Source organism: Tasmannia lanceolata, unplaced genomic scaffold (genome assembly GCF_043159265.1).
Source record: "Tasmannia lanceolata isolate RefF3 unplaced genomic scaffold, GAP_Taslan_0.1 ptg000016l, whole genome shotgun sequence".
NCBI classification, from domain to species: Eukaryota; Viridiplantae; Streptophyta; class Magnoliopsida; order Canellales; family Winteraceae; genus Tasmannia; species Tasmannia lanceolata.
In genome coordinates, this window is record NW_027518693.1 from 17,282,682 (window position 1) to 17,298,857 (window position 16,176).

General features: G+C 37.8%; 2 protein-coding genes and 1 long non-coding RNA gene across 4 annotated transcripts; 2 read left to right on the top strand and 1 right to left on the bottom strand.

The window, feature by feature from the left end:
• Positions 1–394: 394 nt before the first annotated feature.
• On the top strand, positions 395–1,152 carry LOC143848054 (uncharacterized). The gene is made up of 3 exons (XR_013235295.1): positions 395–605; positions 690–784; positions 883–1,152. It is a non-coding gene; the product is annotated as an uncharacterized LOC143848054 (long non-coding RNA).
• Positions 1,153–2,752: 1,600 nt separating this feature from the next.
• On the bottom strand, positions 2,753–3,724 carry LOC143847961 (uncharacterized). Its single transcript, XM_077356733.1, has one exon. It carries the CDS (start codon positions 3,722–3,724, stop codon positions 2,753–2,755), a length of 972 nt encoding a protein of 323 aa, XP_077212848.1.
• A 3,758-nt stretch (positions 3,725–7,482) lies between these two features.
• LOC143848211 (uncharacterized) lies at positions 7,483–14,199 on the top strand. 2 transcript variants are annotated; one of them, XM_077357094.1, is made up of 5 exons: positions 7,483–7,632; positions 9,143–9,525; positions 9,617–9,893; positions 12,904–13,259; positions 13,346–14,199. In XM_077357094.1, the coding sequence occupies exons 1-5, from the start codon at positions 7,518–7,520 to the stop codon at positions 13,922–13,924; spliced, it is 1,710 nt and encodes a 569-aa protein (XP_077213209.1). In that variant the 5' UTR covers positions 7,483–7,517; the 3' UTR covers positions 13,925–14,199. The 2 variants fall into 2 exon arrangements, with proteins under 2 accessions (XP_077213209.1, XP_077213210.1); XM_077357095.1 differs by having other exon boundaries at positions 12,928–13,259.
• Positions 14,200–16,176: the final 1,977 nt, after the last annotated feature.

The following is a 16,176-nucleotide window of genomic DNA, read 5'->3' on the forward strand; positions in this document are numbered from 1 at the left end:
GAAACTGTTCTTATAGAGTTGGTACCTTACTAATAAAGTTGGTATTAGTGTTTGATGACCCGAATATAGATGGTTTATGTAAACCCTTTTGTACATGAATCACAATTTTTTGCACTTGATAATCCCTTATTTGCTGTTGGTAAGTCCCATATATTTACCTGATAAACTTGTTTTGACACTTGATGTAGTTGTAGGTGTTGGATGTATATGGGAAGTATTTGTGCGCCTCCAGCAGTGCCTTGATTGGACGGATTATATATATTCCTTCGTCAGTACATGGAAGAGGCTTTTTTGTAGCTATACATGTTACTTTACAACTTATCCATGATTTAGTGTTCCCACAAAATTCATTTCATTGTACAGGGATATAAGACTTCAGGGCGTGATTCAATGGATGACAAAAATAAGTTGGACTCCGATCGGTTGGCGAACGAGCTGTTGCATCGTACACTTGATCATATCCCGTCAGAAGATATTGGGATGCTTTTAATCCCATGCTGTCAAGACTTTCATTGGGCTCTTGTGCTTGTTGATATGGTGAATAAAAAGATGGTCGAGTTCAACTCATGGAAGGAGACTCATTTCAGGAGCGAGCATCTCCCACTGTAAGTAAATTAACATCTTCCGTAACATTTAAAGTTACTTCCATATGTATAACACTCAATATTCCTTCGTTGTCTTAAATTCAGGTAGCATTAATGAAGGAATATTTGAAGGGCCGGGGTTGCAACATCGATGACTTTCCATATTCACAGATGGATGGCTTCCGAAAGCAGAACAATGGGTGGGTTCAAACTTAAAACTTTCGATTTTTTGTTAGTATTCCTATCTCATTCGTAGTTAGCTTAAAAGTAACTTCATTCAATGCATGCTTTTATACAGGGTTGATTGCGGCGCTTTTGTCCTAAAAGCGATTGAGCATCTCTACCATGGTCAACCATTGAACTTTGGGCCGACAGACATTCATGAATTTCGGCTACAACTCTGTGAGAGATTTTTACGAGGAGAGTTTGGGGACTGCACACTTATATAGGAACACCTTCTAATGTTGATGGATGTTTATTTTTTCTGATGATCAAACTTTATTTTTTAATGGAGATTGGCAGGGGATTTGTTAAATGGCAAGGGAAGTTGTTATGGTCTGTGTTTTTATTTGTGAATGGGTGGAGAACTTGTAAATTGAAATAGGTTTAATGGAAGTGTGTTTGTGTTTGTGAATGGGTGGAGAACTTGGTTGGTCAAACAGGTTTTATGGAATTGTGAACTTGTTTATGAATGTGGAGAAGTTGTAAATGTAAGCAGGTTTTATGGAATTGTGAACTTGTTTATCAATGTGGAGAAGTTGTAAATGTAAGCAGGTTTTATGGAAGTGTATTTGTGTTTGTGTTTCAATTTGAATATTGAAACTTGTAAATTTAAACAGGTTTTAGACATGTGTGTTTCTGGGTTGATAACCCACATTCGAAGGTTAATAACCCAAAAAAAGGGAGGTTGGTAACCTTAAGTTCCAATTCCAGCAACTTTACTCGGCTGGACAAATGGTTGGTGACCCTCTTTCTGGGTTGATAACCCACATTCGAAGGTTAATAACCCAAAAAAAAAGGGAGGTTGCTAACCTTAAGTTCCAATTCCAGCAGCTTTACTAGGCTGGAAAAATGGTTGGTGACCCTCTTTCTGGGTTGATAACCCACATTCGAAGGTTAATAACCCAAAAAAAGGGAGGTTGGTAACCTTAAGTTCCAATTCCAGCAGCTTTACTCGGCTGGAAAAATGGTTGGTGACCCTCTTTCTGGGTTGATAACCCACATTCGAAGGTTAATAACCCAAAAAAAGGGAGGTTGGTAACCTTAAGTTCCAATTCCAGCAGCTTTACTCGGCTGGAAAAATGGTTGGTGACCCTTTTTCTGGGTTGATAACCCACATTCCAAGGTCAATGACCAAAAAAATGGGAGGTTGGTAACCTTAATTTTCAAGTCCAGCAGCTTCACTCCTCGGACGGAAAAATGGTTGGTGACCCTTTTTCTGGGTTGATAACCCACATTCCAAGGTCAATGACCCAAAAAATGGGAGGTTGGTAACCTTAATTTTCAAGTCCAGCAGCTTCACTCCTCGGACGGAAAAATGGTTGGTGACCCTTTTTCTGGGTTGGTAACCCACATTCCAAGGTCAATGACCCAAAAAATGGGAGGTTGGTAACCTTAATTTTTCGGTCGATCACCCACTTTCGAATGTTGGTAACCTCGTTTTGAGGGAGTCGATAACCTAGATTTTGAATTCCAGTAGCTTTATCAACCAAGGGAATGGGTTGATGATCCAATTTTGAGTGTTGATAACCTCACTTTCGATTGGTTGATGACCTATTTTGGGGGAGTCGATGACCTAGATTTTGGTTGATAACCTAGGGAATTGGTTGATAATCCTATTGTTTGTGCCAGTAATCCAATTCTGACTGTTGATAAGTCCATTTTCATGGTTTAGATATAGGAGAGCGACAACTAAATAGAGAACAAATAGCATATCTATATCCAAAAAAATTGTTTATGTATTGATGTTCCAATTACAACCATTCTTTACAAAATAACAAAAAAGAAGTCATCACAATATCTGAGAAGTTTGTATGTTCAAGGGACCGTACTTCATATTCATGAACCCCAACTCGATAAGCTGTATACTGGCGGCTCTCTTCCCTCGCTAATGTTATACGTTCTTCTGCGTAATGAGTCAACTTTATTTGCCAACTATGACCCAATTTCTAACGCTTTTGAATGAAGTCAGTAGTCTGATGTCTACTGTGCTCTACCAATGATGCAATCGACAATCTTCTCGTATCCTTCAGGACAACATTGAAACACTCCGATCTATTTGTAGTCAATACATCATACCTATTCCCCTTAAAATAAAAACTAGCCCAGTGTTCATTCGCAATGCCACTTATCCACTTGTGTGCACGTTCATTCCTCACCTTAATCTTCTCCATTGTTTCTCTGAACACACTCTCTCTCAAAGTCCGTACGGCTTTCCAAAACAATCTCTCAAGTAGAACATCTTTGAACTCGGATCGCAAATTGGCGGCGAGGTGACGCATGAAATAACTATGATGAGAATTGGGAAATATATTAGGCACTGCCTGCAACAACCCCTTATGTCGATCAGAGCATATGGTGAATATGTTCATCTCCGCTGCCAATACGTACTGCCTCAGCAACATAAAAAACCACATCCAACTATTTTCGTTCTCCGTCTCAACAACCCCAAATGCTAATGGATATAAACCGTTGTTACCATCAACCCCGATTGCAATCAATAAGATTCCTAGATACTTCCCTCGCAGATGTGTCCCATCAACCAAAATTATAGGCCTGAGTGTTCGATGAAAAGACCGTATGCTAGGACCAAATGTCCAAAATAAGCGAACAAATCTATCATCTCCCCTAGGTCGTAAATCTCTGGCTCTGAAAACATGCATATAGCTGTCGGGATTTCTTCTCATCATCTGAACTGTAAGTGCAGGCAATATTCGATAAGAGTCCTCCACATTCTCACACTTAATCTCAAGTATGATGTTCATCGCGTTGTACGCCTTCCAATAGCTTATAATTATACCCCAATGCATCTTGATATATTCTCGTATCATCCTCGTCCTCACATCATCTGGGCAAGCAAATAAGCGTAAACATGTCTGAGCAACCCAAGCTGCTGTGACAAGAGGGTGATCATTGCCCATTAATTTAGTTCTACACGTATGGTCGGGGACAAACGACTTCACTAACACACATGTCATATGATTAATACCCGTTATACGCCATTTCCAACCCTCTACCTTGCATCGAACGGCATACTTCTTCGGTGTTGACTTTGACCTCACGAACATAAACATCTGCCGAATAGCGTACTCTTTGACAACCTTTTTGAAGTGTTGCATATAGAAAATATTGCCCCAACCGTTAACTGCTCAAACTGAAGATTATTAGTATCTACATCATGGACCCCAACAAACATCTCATCTGCTTTCATTGGCCGACTACTGTTAGTCGGAACCGGTTGAGATCCCTCTCTGATAGGAGAATCCGCACTGAAAGGCTGAGCGCATGGACTAACACCGATATTTCCATAATCGTCATCATCATCATCATCCTTCTCCTCCTCCTCCTCCTCATCATCATCATCACTACCATCGTCATTATCATCATCATTTCTTTCTTCTTCTAAATCTAAACCCCTCACACAGAAACCGTCTTCAAAAACATTACTGAAGTCCACTTCAAGATCTCCCACATTTTGGAAGTCATCAATACCTCCACAAACATGGTTGCCATACAAATCACTTGCCAATGTTTCATTTAAGTCAATTTCAGACCTGCATAGTTCGGCAATATATAATCAAGTTGGATCCATATGAATTATAAATTGAAATATGGAAGTATTCAAACATTGCCAAATAACTACAATACCTTATGACAGGTTCTGCTGGAGCACCTCTGATCTCTTCACTAACATATCTCCCATCAAATTCACTTTCGTAGTCTTTTTGCAAGTCCACTTCAAAACGAAGACGTTTTTGGGACGGAATCGAAGTAGAAGGAATGCTACGATTAAGAGAGGGTCTCCTAGTGCAGAGTTTGTTTGGGGGAAGCATTGACGAATTCAAGGAATTAATACATTTGTCATTTATGCTCTTAGTTATGTATATCATCACAGAATTGAACATGTATCTGTCAAACATCCTTAACATTGTTTGGAGGACATCATCATCATCGACGTCGATTAAAGTGACTATATATGGATCCACAACATATCGACATTTTATTGATAGTAAAACCTGCCTTTCTATAACACCAATCCTTCTTCGGATTGCAGCTTCAAATTCGTCGAAATTGATTCCGCGGCTGACAGATAACAATGTCTTCTTCCCTCCGACGTATTCCCAAGAAACATCATCCTTCAAATCTCCATCATAGTGTAAAAGAAGAGAAACCATTGTTTCGGGCATTTTTATAAAATTCTAAATAGGGTTCTAAACAGAGTTGTTAGTAAAAGGGGATCTTCATATCTTCTTGAGGGGTATTCAAGTGTATACAATGGGTTACCAAGTTCATAAGTGGGGTTATGGACTCTAAATGGGGTTTTACTACCTCAATGGGGGTTTGAAAGTCAGTCCACAAGGTGTTCTAAGAGATTTTCAGCTACCTAATGGGGGATTCAAGTCCGTACGGAGGCTTCTGTAAAGGGTAATCAAGTTGCAAATTAGGGGTTTTCAACTCTCTACACAAGGGGGTTTTCAAGCTTCTAAAGGGATTACCAAGTACATAGAAGGGGAGTTACCAACAATGTACAAGGGCTTTTCAACACTCTCCAAGGGGGTTACCAAGCCTCTCCGAGGTGTATCAAGTGTCAAAACAAGTTTATCAGGTAAATATATGGGACTTACCAACAGAAAATAAGGGATTATCAAGTGCAAAAAATTGTGATTCATGTACAAAAGGGTTTACATAAACCATCTATATTCGGGGCATCAAACACTAATACCAACTTTATTAGTAGGGTACCAACTCTATAAGAACAGTTTCAGAGATAATAGAAGCAGAAGCCCTAAGTCACCATTTTAAAAGGGTTATAAGATAGGGTTATCAATCACAATAAAGATAGGGTTATCACACACAATACAGACAGGGTTATTATCACACACTAAAGACAGGATTCAAACGCATTAATGGAAGCACTAATCCTAAGAGAGTAGATAAGCTACTAACCTTCACTTACACTTCGTGGGTTTCAGGCGTTAATGGAGAAATTTGCAAGAGGTAGGCGGTATACTTTGGTAGGTGAAAAGTAAGAGAGAGAAAAATCTAGTATAACGTGTTCTTTTTGCCATGGGGGGTATTTGGGTAAAAGGCCATGTCAGAAAAAGGTGTTTCGACCTCCGTTCACCAACTTTCAAAAGGGTGTCACCCATTCACTATTTTCGTATTTTTCTGTCACCATTTGACAATTTTTCCTAATAAAAAAGAAAACTTTACAAGTATATGACATATGTACTAATGTACATAGAAAGAAATTAATTAAAGAAAGTCTACACTAACAATCATATCATGCCTTTCTTTTAAAGTCCATCACCTATCAAATCAATCCAAGACTTTCTTTCTCAAGCCATAGACTTCTCTCTCACGTCCATCTCTTTTCTAATAAGGCTCTCCTCTATTATGGCTTTCTTCAAGTGCAAGGTTTCCCTCTCATATGAGTCATATCCAAGACTTTCTTCTAATAAAATGAAATACTTTCTTCCTCCTATTTTTTCCCCTTAAACTATTAAATACCATTGCCCTAAGGTTAATTACAATCTTATAAGTGTTAGTTTCCCTTTATCTATTAAATATGGTCATGCTTGGATGGGCAGAAAGTTTTTTGTGGAAAAAATTTTGGTCCTGCAAATTTTTATGAATTTTTTCCCTAAATTTTTTTCTATTGTTTGGTTCACACCCTTACCTCATGAAAATGACCCCAAAACCCCTATCTCATAAAGAATGGCCAAAATGGGAAAAAACAAAACAAAAAAACCATCTCATGAAAAATGACAAGAAAAAACTATCTCAAAAAATGACTAAAATACCCATAATCCCAAGTAAGCAGGGGGTCAATAAAAGATTAGGGTATTTGGTCATTTTCTATTTAGCTAACCTGAGATAAACTGAGTTAACCAAACACGGTGTCGATGGACCAAAATGTACGGTCTGATGGATCCTTCCAAAGGATCCGAACGTTGATAAACATGATTCAGGCACTCAACAATGAGATCCGGTCGTGTCTACTGGATCCATATCCTAAGGTTTGAAATTATTTTGGATCGTGACCAAAATCCAATGGAGCATCCTAGATCCGAATAGAAGATGTCAATGTATGAAAATATCCTCATATTTCCATTCATTCATTGCTAATCAATGGGTATTTTGTAACATTTAATAACCCTACTCAAAGCCACAAACAACATTTCATCTTCCCACTTACACACTCTCTCTCTCTCTCTCTCTCTCTCTCTCTCTCTCTCTCGAGTTTCTTCCCTCTTTCTTCTATCCTCCTTTCTAATCTTAGCCCTAATTGTGTACAACGTAAGTAGGACCTAGGATACTCAGATGGACGGTCCGATTAAAAATTGATAGTGACACAGTCTCTAGAAAGTAAGATCCAAAATCACTCTTAAAAGGATCCTGACCGATAAGAAATTTTAACTGACCGTCCTGTGGATTTGATCCGAAATTGGCCGATCAACACCCGTAACCGAAAAGTAGAAAACTCATTTCTGACGGAAACTATTTTTCTAGAAAATAGAATCCATGCTTCCAAATATGGACCAAATCATGCATTAAAAAGAATATATATTTGGGTATTTGCTAGGGTCCATCGTAAAAAGCATTTCGCGGAACGTCTGTTTCATGAGAGAGCCCCACAAAGGCTCACTTTCTAACAGATTTTGTCATTATTCATGAGGTGGCTGCTCTCTCATCCAGCAGATCTTCCGCGAAATGCCTTTTGCGATGGACCCTATATTTAGAAATCTATCCTTCATGTCGTTATTTCCAATTCCAAATCCAAATCCAAGCAAATTTCCCATTCGTTTCTCTCCCCTCCTCCATCAAGGTATGCCTCGGTTCTTAGGGTTTTATTTATTTATTTATTCTCCGCATGGATCATGACTCTGCATTAGGGTTTCTTCCCCTTCTTACTTAGGGTTCTTATTTTCCACTGGTTCATCAAAAGATTGGAAATGATTTTCACTGCACAAGGCTAACCTAATAACCAAAAATCTCAAAAGAAAGAACAGAGAAATAAACTATAACTTGATATCAGATACAGAAAAATGGTTCAATAAGTGCATGAAGATTAGGGCAAACACCCTAAAAGATGAGATATGATGCAGTTGTCTTGCTTAGAATGTGAGATCAGATTGTTAGGAGTTTAGATAATGTTATCTCGCTTGGTAATTTTTAACTCCTATAGTTGGCATTGGGTAGATGTTGCTCTTGTTTTGACATCTTTGATAGACTGCATGTTCAACTTCTAAGATTTTAGATCCATGCTTTTGATGATCTGTTTACACCTTTATGTGTGTATTAATGGTCCATGATCTGTTTTCAAGCGATGTGTTGTAGGCTTCCACCTTCCATGTTAGTTTCAAGGTTTTAAATTTCAGTTTCGGAGATGGTTTTGGCCACCATTGAAATAGAAGTATTTTGGTTTTGTGGAAATTTCGGCCGAAATCATGTAAAATTAGGATAAAGATTTTGGTATTTTTTACATTTCCACCGAAAATTTCAATGAAAATTTTGTAAATAAGAGTAAAAACGAAATTTTGGTTGAAATTTCGGCAAAATCTTGTAAAAATATAAAAACGGATAGGAGGTGTCTGACATGGCAACCCCTAAAAGTATAGAAATGGAGACCCACCCATACAAGTTCATACATATAAAGAGTACTGATTATTGTCATAATTTGCAACAATATAAATATGATATTCATTTAACAAACTAATAAATATTAGGATTAATCAACTATAATCTAAAACAAACATGAGATATTCAAATAACAACGCATTCATTGATTTAATCTAGCTAAGTTTCCAATGTGCAGCATGAAAGGGAGACTAATAAGATACAGTGAATATAATATTGGAATAAGAACTTTTTTAAGGTTTTAGATTTGGGGAGGGGATATGACAGCAAATATTAGTTGAAGAAGAGCTAAAATAGGAGTATAATAAAAGAAGAGTTAATAAAAGTGGTAAACACAATATTAAATAATAAAATATTTTAAAAAAAATATTAAATAATAAAATAGATGCCACATTTGACACTGTACAAAAATGTTCGACACAACAACATTAAACCCAACACTTCCAGCATCACATTTAAAAGTGTCGAAAGGAGTGTCGACACATGTGGACACACGTATCATGTCGGACACGGAACGGCACATGTGTAAAGCAATAAATTCAAAGTGTCGGCTAAATCATAGGTTATATATTGTGTGTATGAATACTTTTTAATGCATCTAAAAGCAACCTTCTATTTCTCACTCTACCACTTTCGTTCTTTTTTTTATTTCTCCATATGTTTCATTTGATTATAGAAATTTGATTGAAACCTTGTAGCAAATTGTACTGAGAACATCTATTCAAATGTGCTATTAAATGTGATTACAATCATGACATCGACGTCTAACATGCAACGAAACTACCTCAAATGGTCAAATTCAATGGACCGAGCACTGGCTTCCTGCCTTTATGATCAGATGAATTTGGGCAACCGTTCCGACCATGGGTGGAAGCCGATAACCTACCGGGTGTGTGTGGACAAGTTGAACGTGATGTTCAACATTCAAATGGAAGTCCAGAACATAAAGAACAGATTGAAGGCCTGGAAAAAACACCACACAATTGTCTCTGACATAATCAAACAGAGCGGCTTCACTTGGGATGACCATAGGAAAATGGTCATAGTTGGGGACAATGCAGCATGGACCGCATACTGTGAGGTAACAACTATATCCGAAATCTCTTGTTTTTTAATTTAACTGTATTTAATTTGGATTAAGATGAGTAACTATGTTCATGCATTTCTTACAGTCTCATAATGAAGCCACTCCATACAAGGACAAGGTAATTGACAATTGGGATGATATCGTCGCATTGTGTGGAATGGACAAAGCCACTGTGGTGGAAACTGAGGACGTAAATGAGGCAAGCACAGCGTTGAGAGACAAGGCTCTAGCTGTTAGGAACTCCGTTCACAGCTCCATGGGACTCTATAATTCCGAGACTGCGGAGGGTAGGAGTACATCTCCATCAACATCTCAAACGGGAGAAGCCCCAAGCAATGAATCGACTCCAACAAAACTGTGTGGTTTGTATCTTCTTTTTTTAGGAACTTATATCTGCATCAAAACTATGCTTTCAAATTTAAACTATTGCGACATCCTTGGTTGTAGATATCACTAGTTCAAAGTTGATCTATAACTGCCTTGGGAGTTGATGATTTATCATTAAAATGTACAATTGAGCAGACTTTTGCGACATCTTTGTTAGTAGATATCACTAGTTCAGAGTTCATTTGTGACTTCCTTGGATTTGATGACTTGGGAATTGATGATTTGTTATTAATTTAAAAGTGATTTAAAATTACAAATTAGGCACTTAACATAAATAAAAAACATATGCAGATGAGATGACTAAGAATCCCATACTGGAAAAGAGTTTTTCACTTAGGGGACGTGCCTATTTTACATGGAAAGAAATGGAGCCTAAGCTCATATATCTTGTAGTCAGTATTTTTTTTTCATGATAAATAGGTGTCTCCAAGTAGTGAGAGAGGGGTAGGGCAAGTGAAGTGGCTAAAAATCTGGAAACTAGTGTCTGTAAGTGTTGAGAACTGGCTAAAAATTAGGAAACCAAAAACTCTACTCAAAATAGGATCGACTTTTTCCTGATTTTTATCCACTTCTCACCCCTCATCTCAATCATGCCCTTTGAGATCTCTTTCCTTCTCCCACTGCCCTACCCCTATCTCACCACTTGGAGATACTGATTTATCATGAAAAAAATTCCTGGCTACAAGACATGGCCTTAGGCTCCATTCCTTTCTGTGTAAAATAGGCATAAAACAAATTTTACGCCCATTAAAAAATGGGCATAAAATTTATTTTACGTTGGAAAAAAGAAGCATTATTAAAATAACTTTTGAAAAGGTGATGATTTGTCATTAATCTAAGAGTTAAAATCACAAATTATGCAATTGACTGATGGAGGCTAGGAAGAGCAAATAAGAAGAAGAGAAAAGAATTAGAATAGAGGAATTAGAAGTAGAAGAAAAGAAATATGGGGGAAGAAGAAGAATAAGAAGAGAGAATTTAGGGGAGAAATCTGTATTCAATCTTTATTCATAAAAAAAAAAACTAATAATCCCTAACGTATGAGGCCTATATATTTGCAATTGAAATAAAATTTCATGGAAAATAAATAAATTCCCTAGCTCTAAATAACATGGGAAATAAAATCCCTAAAACTAAATACCATGGAAATAAAAATCCTAGAAACTAAATAACATAGAAATAAATCCCTAAAAAGTCCTAATAGGCAAATATGCCTCTTAATGATGCAGATTGTAGGCCCAATAAGAGGCATATTTGCCCATTAGGACTTTTTAGGGATTGTTGGGGGTTTAGGTTTTGGGTGTGGTACCTAGTGGGCGTGGGGTAAGACGATGGGGTTTTTTGGGTTAGGGTTTAAGGGTTTTTTTGGTTTGGGTGGTAAAGATAGAAGACGGAAAGGGGGGTATGGGCGTAAGTCTGCGCCATCTTAGAGGTGTTTGAAAGTCTAAACTAAAGGGAGTAAAGGGCTTTTATTTTGGGCTGAAAGGGACTGTTCGGATGGGGCACCGGCATGGGTGCTGTTGTGAAGGTGAAGAAACAAGGCCCGGGTTATTGTTTTGTGGGAGAACAAGGAGAAGGTTTGGGAGGCAGATTATTAGGATCCTGTTAATTTGAATTGGAGGATGCGATCAAGGCTAGAGGGGTAGTTTCAAAGGCAATCTGGTGGTGGGGTTAAGGAAGCAAAGGGGACTGGTTTAGGATGGTGTTTGGCTGGGTTTTAGGTGCATGATTTGGGTGTTATTAAACTGTAGATGGAGGCTAGTTTGAAGGGAAAAGATGGCTCTTGGTTGGGATTGTTCCATACGTACCTCGGTTGCAAGGGACTGTTGTGGCTAATTGCTACGCCGGAAACTGAGAACTCTTGGATCTTTCGCTCTGATACCAAACTGATGTAGGCTAGGAGGAGAAAATATGAAGAAGAAGAGAGGAAGAAGAAGAAAATAGGAGAATAGAGAAATTAGAAGTAGAAGAGAAGAAATAATGGAGAAGAAGAAGAATAAGAAGAGAGAAATTTAGGGGAGAAATCTGTATTCAATCTTTATTCCTAAAAAACCTAATAATCCCTAATACATGAGGCGTATATAGGCAATTGAAATAGATTCCATGGAAAATAAATAAATTACCTAACTGTAATAACATGGAAAATAAAAGCCCTAAAACTTATTCCGACCATCTCGGTCTCTCTTTTAATATATAAAGCTATTATTTAAAAAAAAGCCCTAAAACTAAATGCCATGGAAATAAAAATCCTAGAAACTAAATAACATAGAAATAAATCCCTAAAAAGTCCTAATGGGCAAATGTGCCTCTTATTGGGCCTATAATCTTCCTCATTAACATAATTAAAAACATATGCAGATGCTATTTGGAGATGGCTAAGAATCCCATACTGGAAAGTAGTTTTTCACTTACGCTCCATTTCTTTCCGTGTAAAATGGGCAAAAAACACATTTGCGCCCATTCTTCCATTAAAAATGGGCATAAAATTTGTTTCACGCCCATTTTATGTCGGAAGAAACAAAACATTATTGAAGTAACTTTTGAAAAGGTGTATGCCACAATTTTTCCACAACTTTGTGCATTGAATGTGCAATTTCTTTTTGCATGTATTTAATTTCCTATATGAATAAAATAAGGTGATGATAAATATGTACCCCTTTTAACCATTGACACTCCCCATGTAGTGGTTTTATGCCTATGGAACCTTTTTGTTTTAGTCATAAATTCACTAAATGGCTGCGTTCCTAGCATAAAATAATGGCTTTTAGAATGTTTTTCCTTGGAGGGAAATTTGTTGTCTTACATGGATGCTTTAGCTGAACTTACACATCTACAGAGGTTAGTGTGTATGCATGCTTTTTTATGCATCTAACAGCAGCCTTCTATGTCACACTCTACCACTTTTGTTCTTTTTTAAAAAAAATTCTCCATATGTTTCATTTGATTAAAACCTTGTAGCTAATAGTACTGAGAACATCTATTCAGAGGTACCATTAAATGTGACTACAGTCATGACATCAAAGTTTAGCAAGCAACGAAACTACATCAAATGGTCAAATTCGATGGACCGAGCACTGGCTTCCTGCCTTTATGATCAAATGAATATAGGCAACCGTTCTGACTATGGGTGGAAGCCGATAACCTACCGGGTGTGTGTGGACAAGTTGAACATAATGTTCAACATTCAAATGGAAGCCCACAACATAAAGAACAGACTGAAGGCCTGGAAAAAACATTACTCAATTGTCTCTGACATAATCAAACAGAGTGGCTTCACTTGGGATGACCGTAAGAAAATGATCGTAGTCGAGGACAACACATTATGGACCGCATACTGTGAGGTAAGCACTATATCTCAAATCTCTTCTTTTTTATTTAACTCTATTTAATTTGTCTTAAGGTGACTGTGTTCATACATTTCTTACAGTCTCATAATGAAGCCACTCCATACAAGGACAAGGTAATTGACAATTGGGATGATATTGTCACATTGTGCGGAAATGACAAAGCCACTGTGGTGGAAACTGAGGACGTAAATGAGGCAAGCAGAGGGTTGAGAAACGAGGCTCTAGCTGTCAGGAACTTTATTCACAGCTCCATGGGGCTCGATAACTGTGATACTGCGGAGGGTAGGAGTACATCTGCGTCAACATCTCGAACGAGAGAAGGCCCAAGCAATGCATCAACTCCAAACCACAAGAAGAAGAAAAAAGATCAAATAACCACTGCCATTTCTGAAATGGCGGCATCAGTGCAAAAGTGTATGGCGGCAAACGAAAAATTTTTGCAAGCGACCATGCAAGTGATAATGCAGGCTATGAATCCTCCAAAACGCGAAGTACGGGATTTTGTCTTTAGTTTGGAATGGATACCAGAAGAGGAGAAGTACGACGTATATGATAGGCTTGTAAAGATCGACTTGGAAGAATTTCATATGCTTCAAGAGTTGAGTGACGAGAAAAGGAGGGGGTGGATCCGACATTTGTGTCGGCGTCCACCAAATTGACATTTTGGAGCCCATCAATTTGGGCCACGAGCAACATCTTGCTAGCAGTGACATTTTTCCATTGATGTCCTGTGCAGGTACATACATGCATTCACCATCGCTAGGTAGCATATTCTTTCTATACTATACTATGAAGGTTGTTTGTCATGTCGGTGAAAGATGGGGGTCTATCTAATTTTCAACTAACTTGCGATCTTATAATCTCTTTATTTTTCGAGTAATGTGGGATTGACAATATTTTTCTTAGTATGTGAGTTCAGATTGCTAGGAGTTAAGATCAATCTCACTAGGTAATTTTTTAACTCCTATAGGGTGTTAATCTTTTGACTGTTTTTTTTTCTTTTCTCATCTTCACATGAGTGGTTCTACTCCCGAAACATAGCTAGCTATGGAAATCCTTAATTCTGCCTGCTTAGATTGCAACCTGTGCCTGTGTTATGTTTTGTTGATACGCATGTGCACGGTTTTAATTATATCCATGAAAAAAACACAGGCATATGGATTTCTGTTGCAACAAGTGCTAGCTTTTAGTTTTATGAGATATGTAATCGTCCTTTTCACTTGTTGCATGTTGGTTTTACCATCACATCCAAGGCCCGCACTTCTGTTGGCTTACATGCGAGTTGTGGCTGGCATGCTTTGAATTCTTGCTTCTCAAACTTGCATAATAGTTTAACACTTGCATTTCATATATCTGTTTTCTGTTAGTTTACATATGACTTGTTATTGTAATTTGAATTCTGCTTTTCCTAGTTGGCATGTTAGTTTGGGATACCATCTCACTATCAATCCCTATTCTGCTAGTTTACATGAGAGCTAGTTTGGGATACCATCTCACTATCGATCCCTGTTCTGCTAGTTTACATGAGAGCTTGGTTTTTTAGTTAGCTTAGGTACCACCACATCCTAGATCCATGTTTCCTTTACTTTTCATATTGGCTTAGTGTTAGCAAATTTTAGATTTCTGCCTTTATAGGTTGTATTGTTAAATTGTGAATCCTTATCCTTATAGGAAGTATGTTGGTTTTGTCAGGCGCATATCATGAATTCCGGTTTTTATCAATTTGCATGTGGATTTGCTGTTAGTGTGTCGTGAGTTCCTACAATTACAAGTGGCATTTTAGTTGTAGTAATTCATCACTTCAGATTTTTATTTCGATTATTTTGTTTCGCTGTTTGTTGTTAGTAGGTTTCAAATTCCTGATTTGGGGAGTTGCCTATGGTTTAGTGACTGCTATATCCCAAAACTCTGTTTGTTGATGGAATGCTATTGAACTTATTGTCATTCACATGATCTGAACTTGATCTCTAGCTTGCATGCATGTTTAATCTCGTAGATTGCTCGCCTTTTGTTTTCATGGCCCTTCATTACTACTTGACTTTTCACATGTCTGGTTTGAAGGATCTTCATGTCACTTCATACTCCTAGATCCATTTTTTGTTAGTATATCTGTGCGTGTTGATAGCTAGGAACATAACAGAGAACATGACCTTGGATAGGATAGAATGGAAGAAAATTATCCACGTAGAAGAACCCAACTTGAGCCAGGATTAGAGCCGGATAGAGTCCTTTGACATTCTTCATGAAATTTTTCTAAAGGATTCATTTAGCTGGCCCCAACTAGTTTGGGACAAAGGCTTTGTTGAGTTGACTTGAGTTGAGTAAATCTTTGCATGTTGATATCATACCTTGGATCTCTGCTCTTGTAGTTAGCGTGCTGGTTTGGATAGCATCACAACTCAGATGTTGCCAGTTTACATATGAGCTGTTCTTAACATGTCCTGAATATTAGCATGTTCTGAATTTTTGGTGTCCATGTCAATTTTTGTATATCATTACCCCCTGAAATTTCTCTTGCATGGCACTTCACTACCCTTGCATGATATCTTCCATGTTTTCGGCATAAATCACAAGGACTGGTTGCTTGAAAATCTCCAGTTGTATTGCTAAGTGGGCTGAATGCTCATACATTAGATGTTGGAGACTATTCTTATTCACGTGAATGGTATGTGTGGATCATGGTTTTAAATTTCCACCAAAATCGACACGAAATGACCGAAATATTTTTGTTTCCACCACCACCGAAATGAAACCAAACCCGAAATAAGGGAGATGATATCCCTCCTCTCTCTCTCTCTCTCTCTCTCTCTCTCTCTCTCTCTCTCTCTCTCTCTCTTAATGGTTTCTGTGAGAATGGTTCGCTACTTGAGGATAAATTCACCCATTTTAAAGTTTTCTTTTGCCTTTAAAA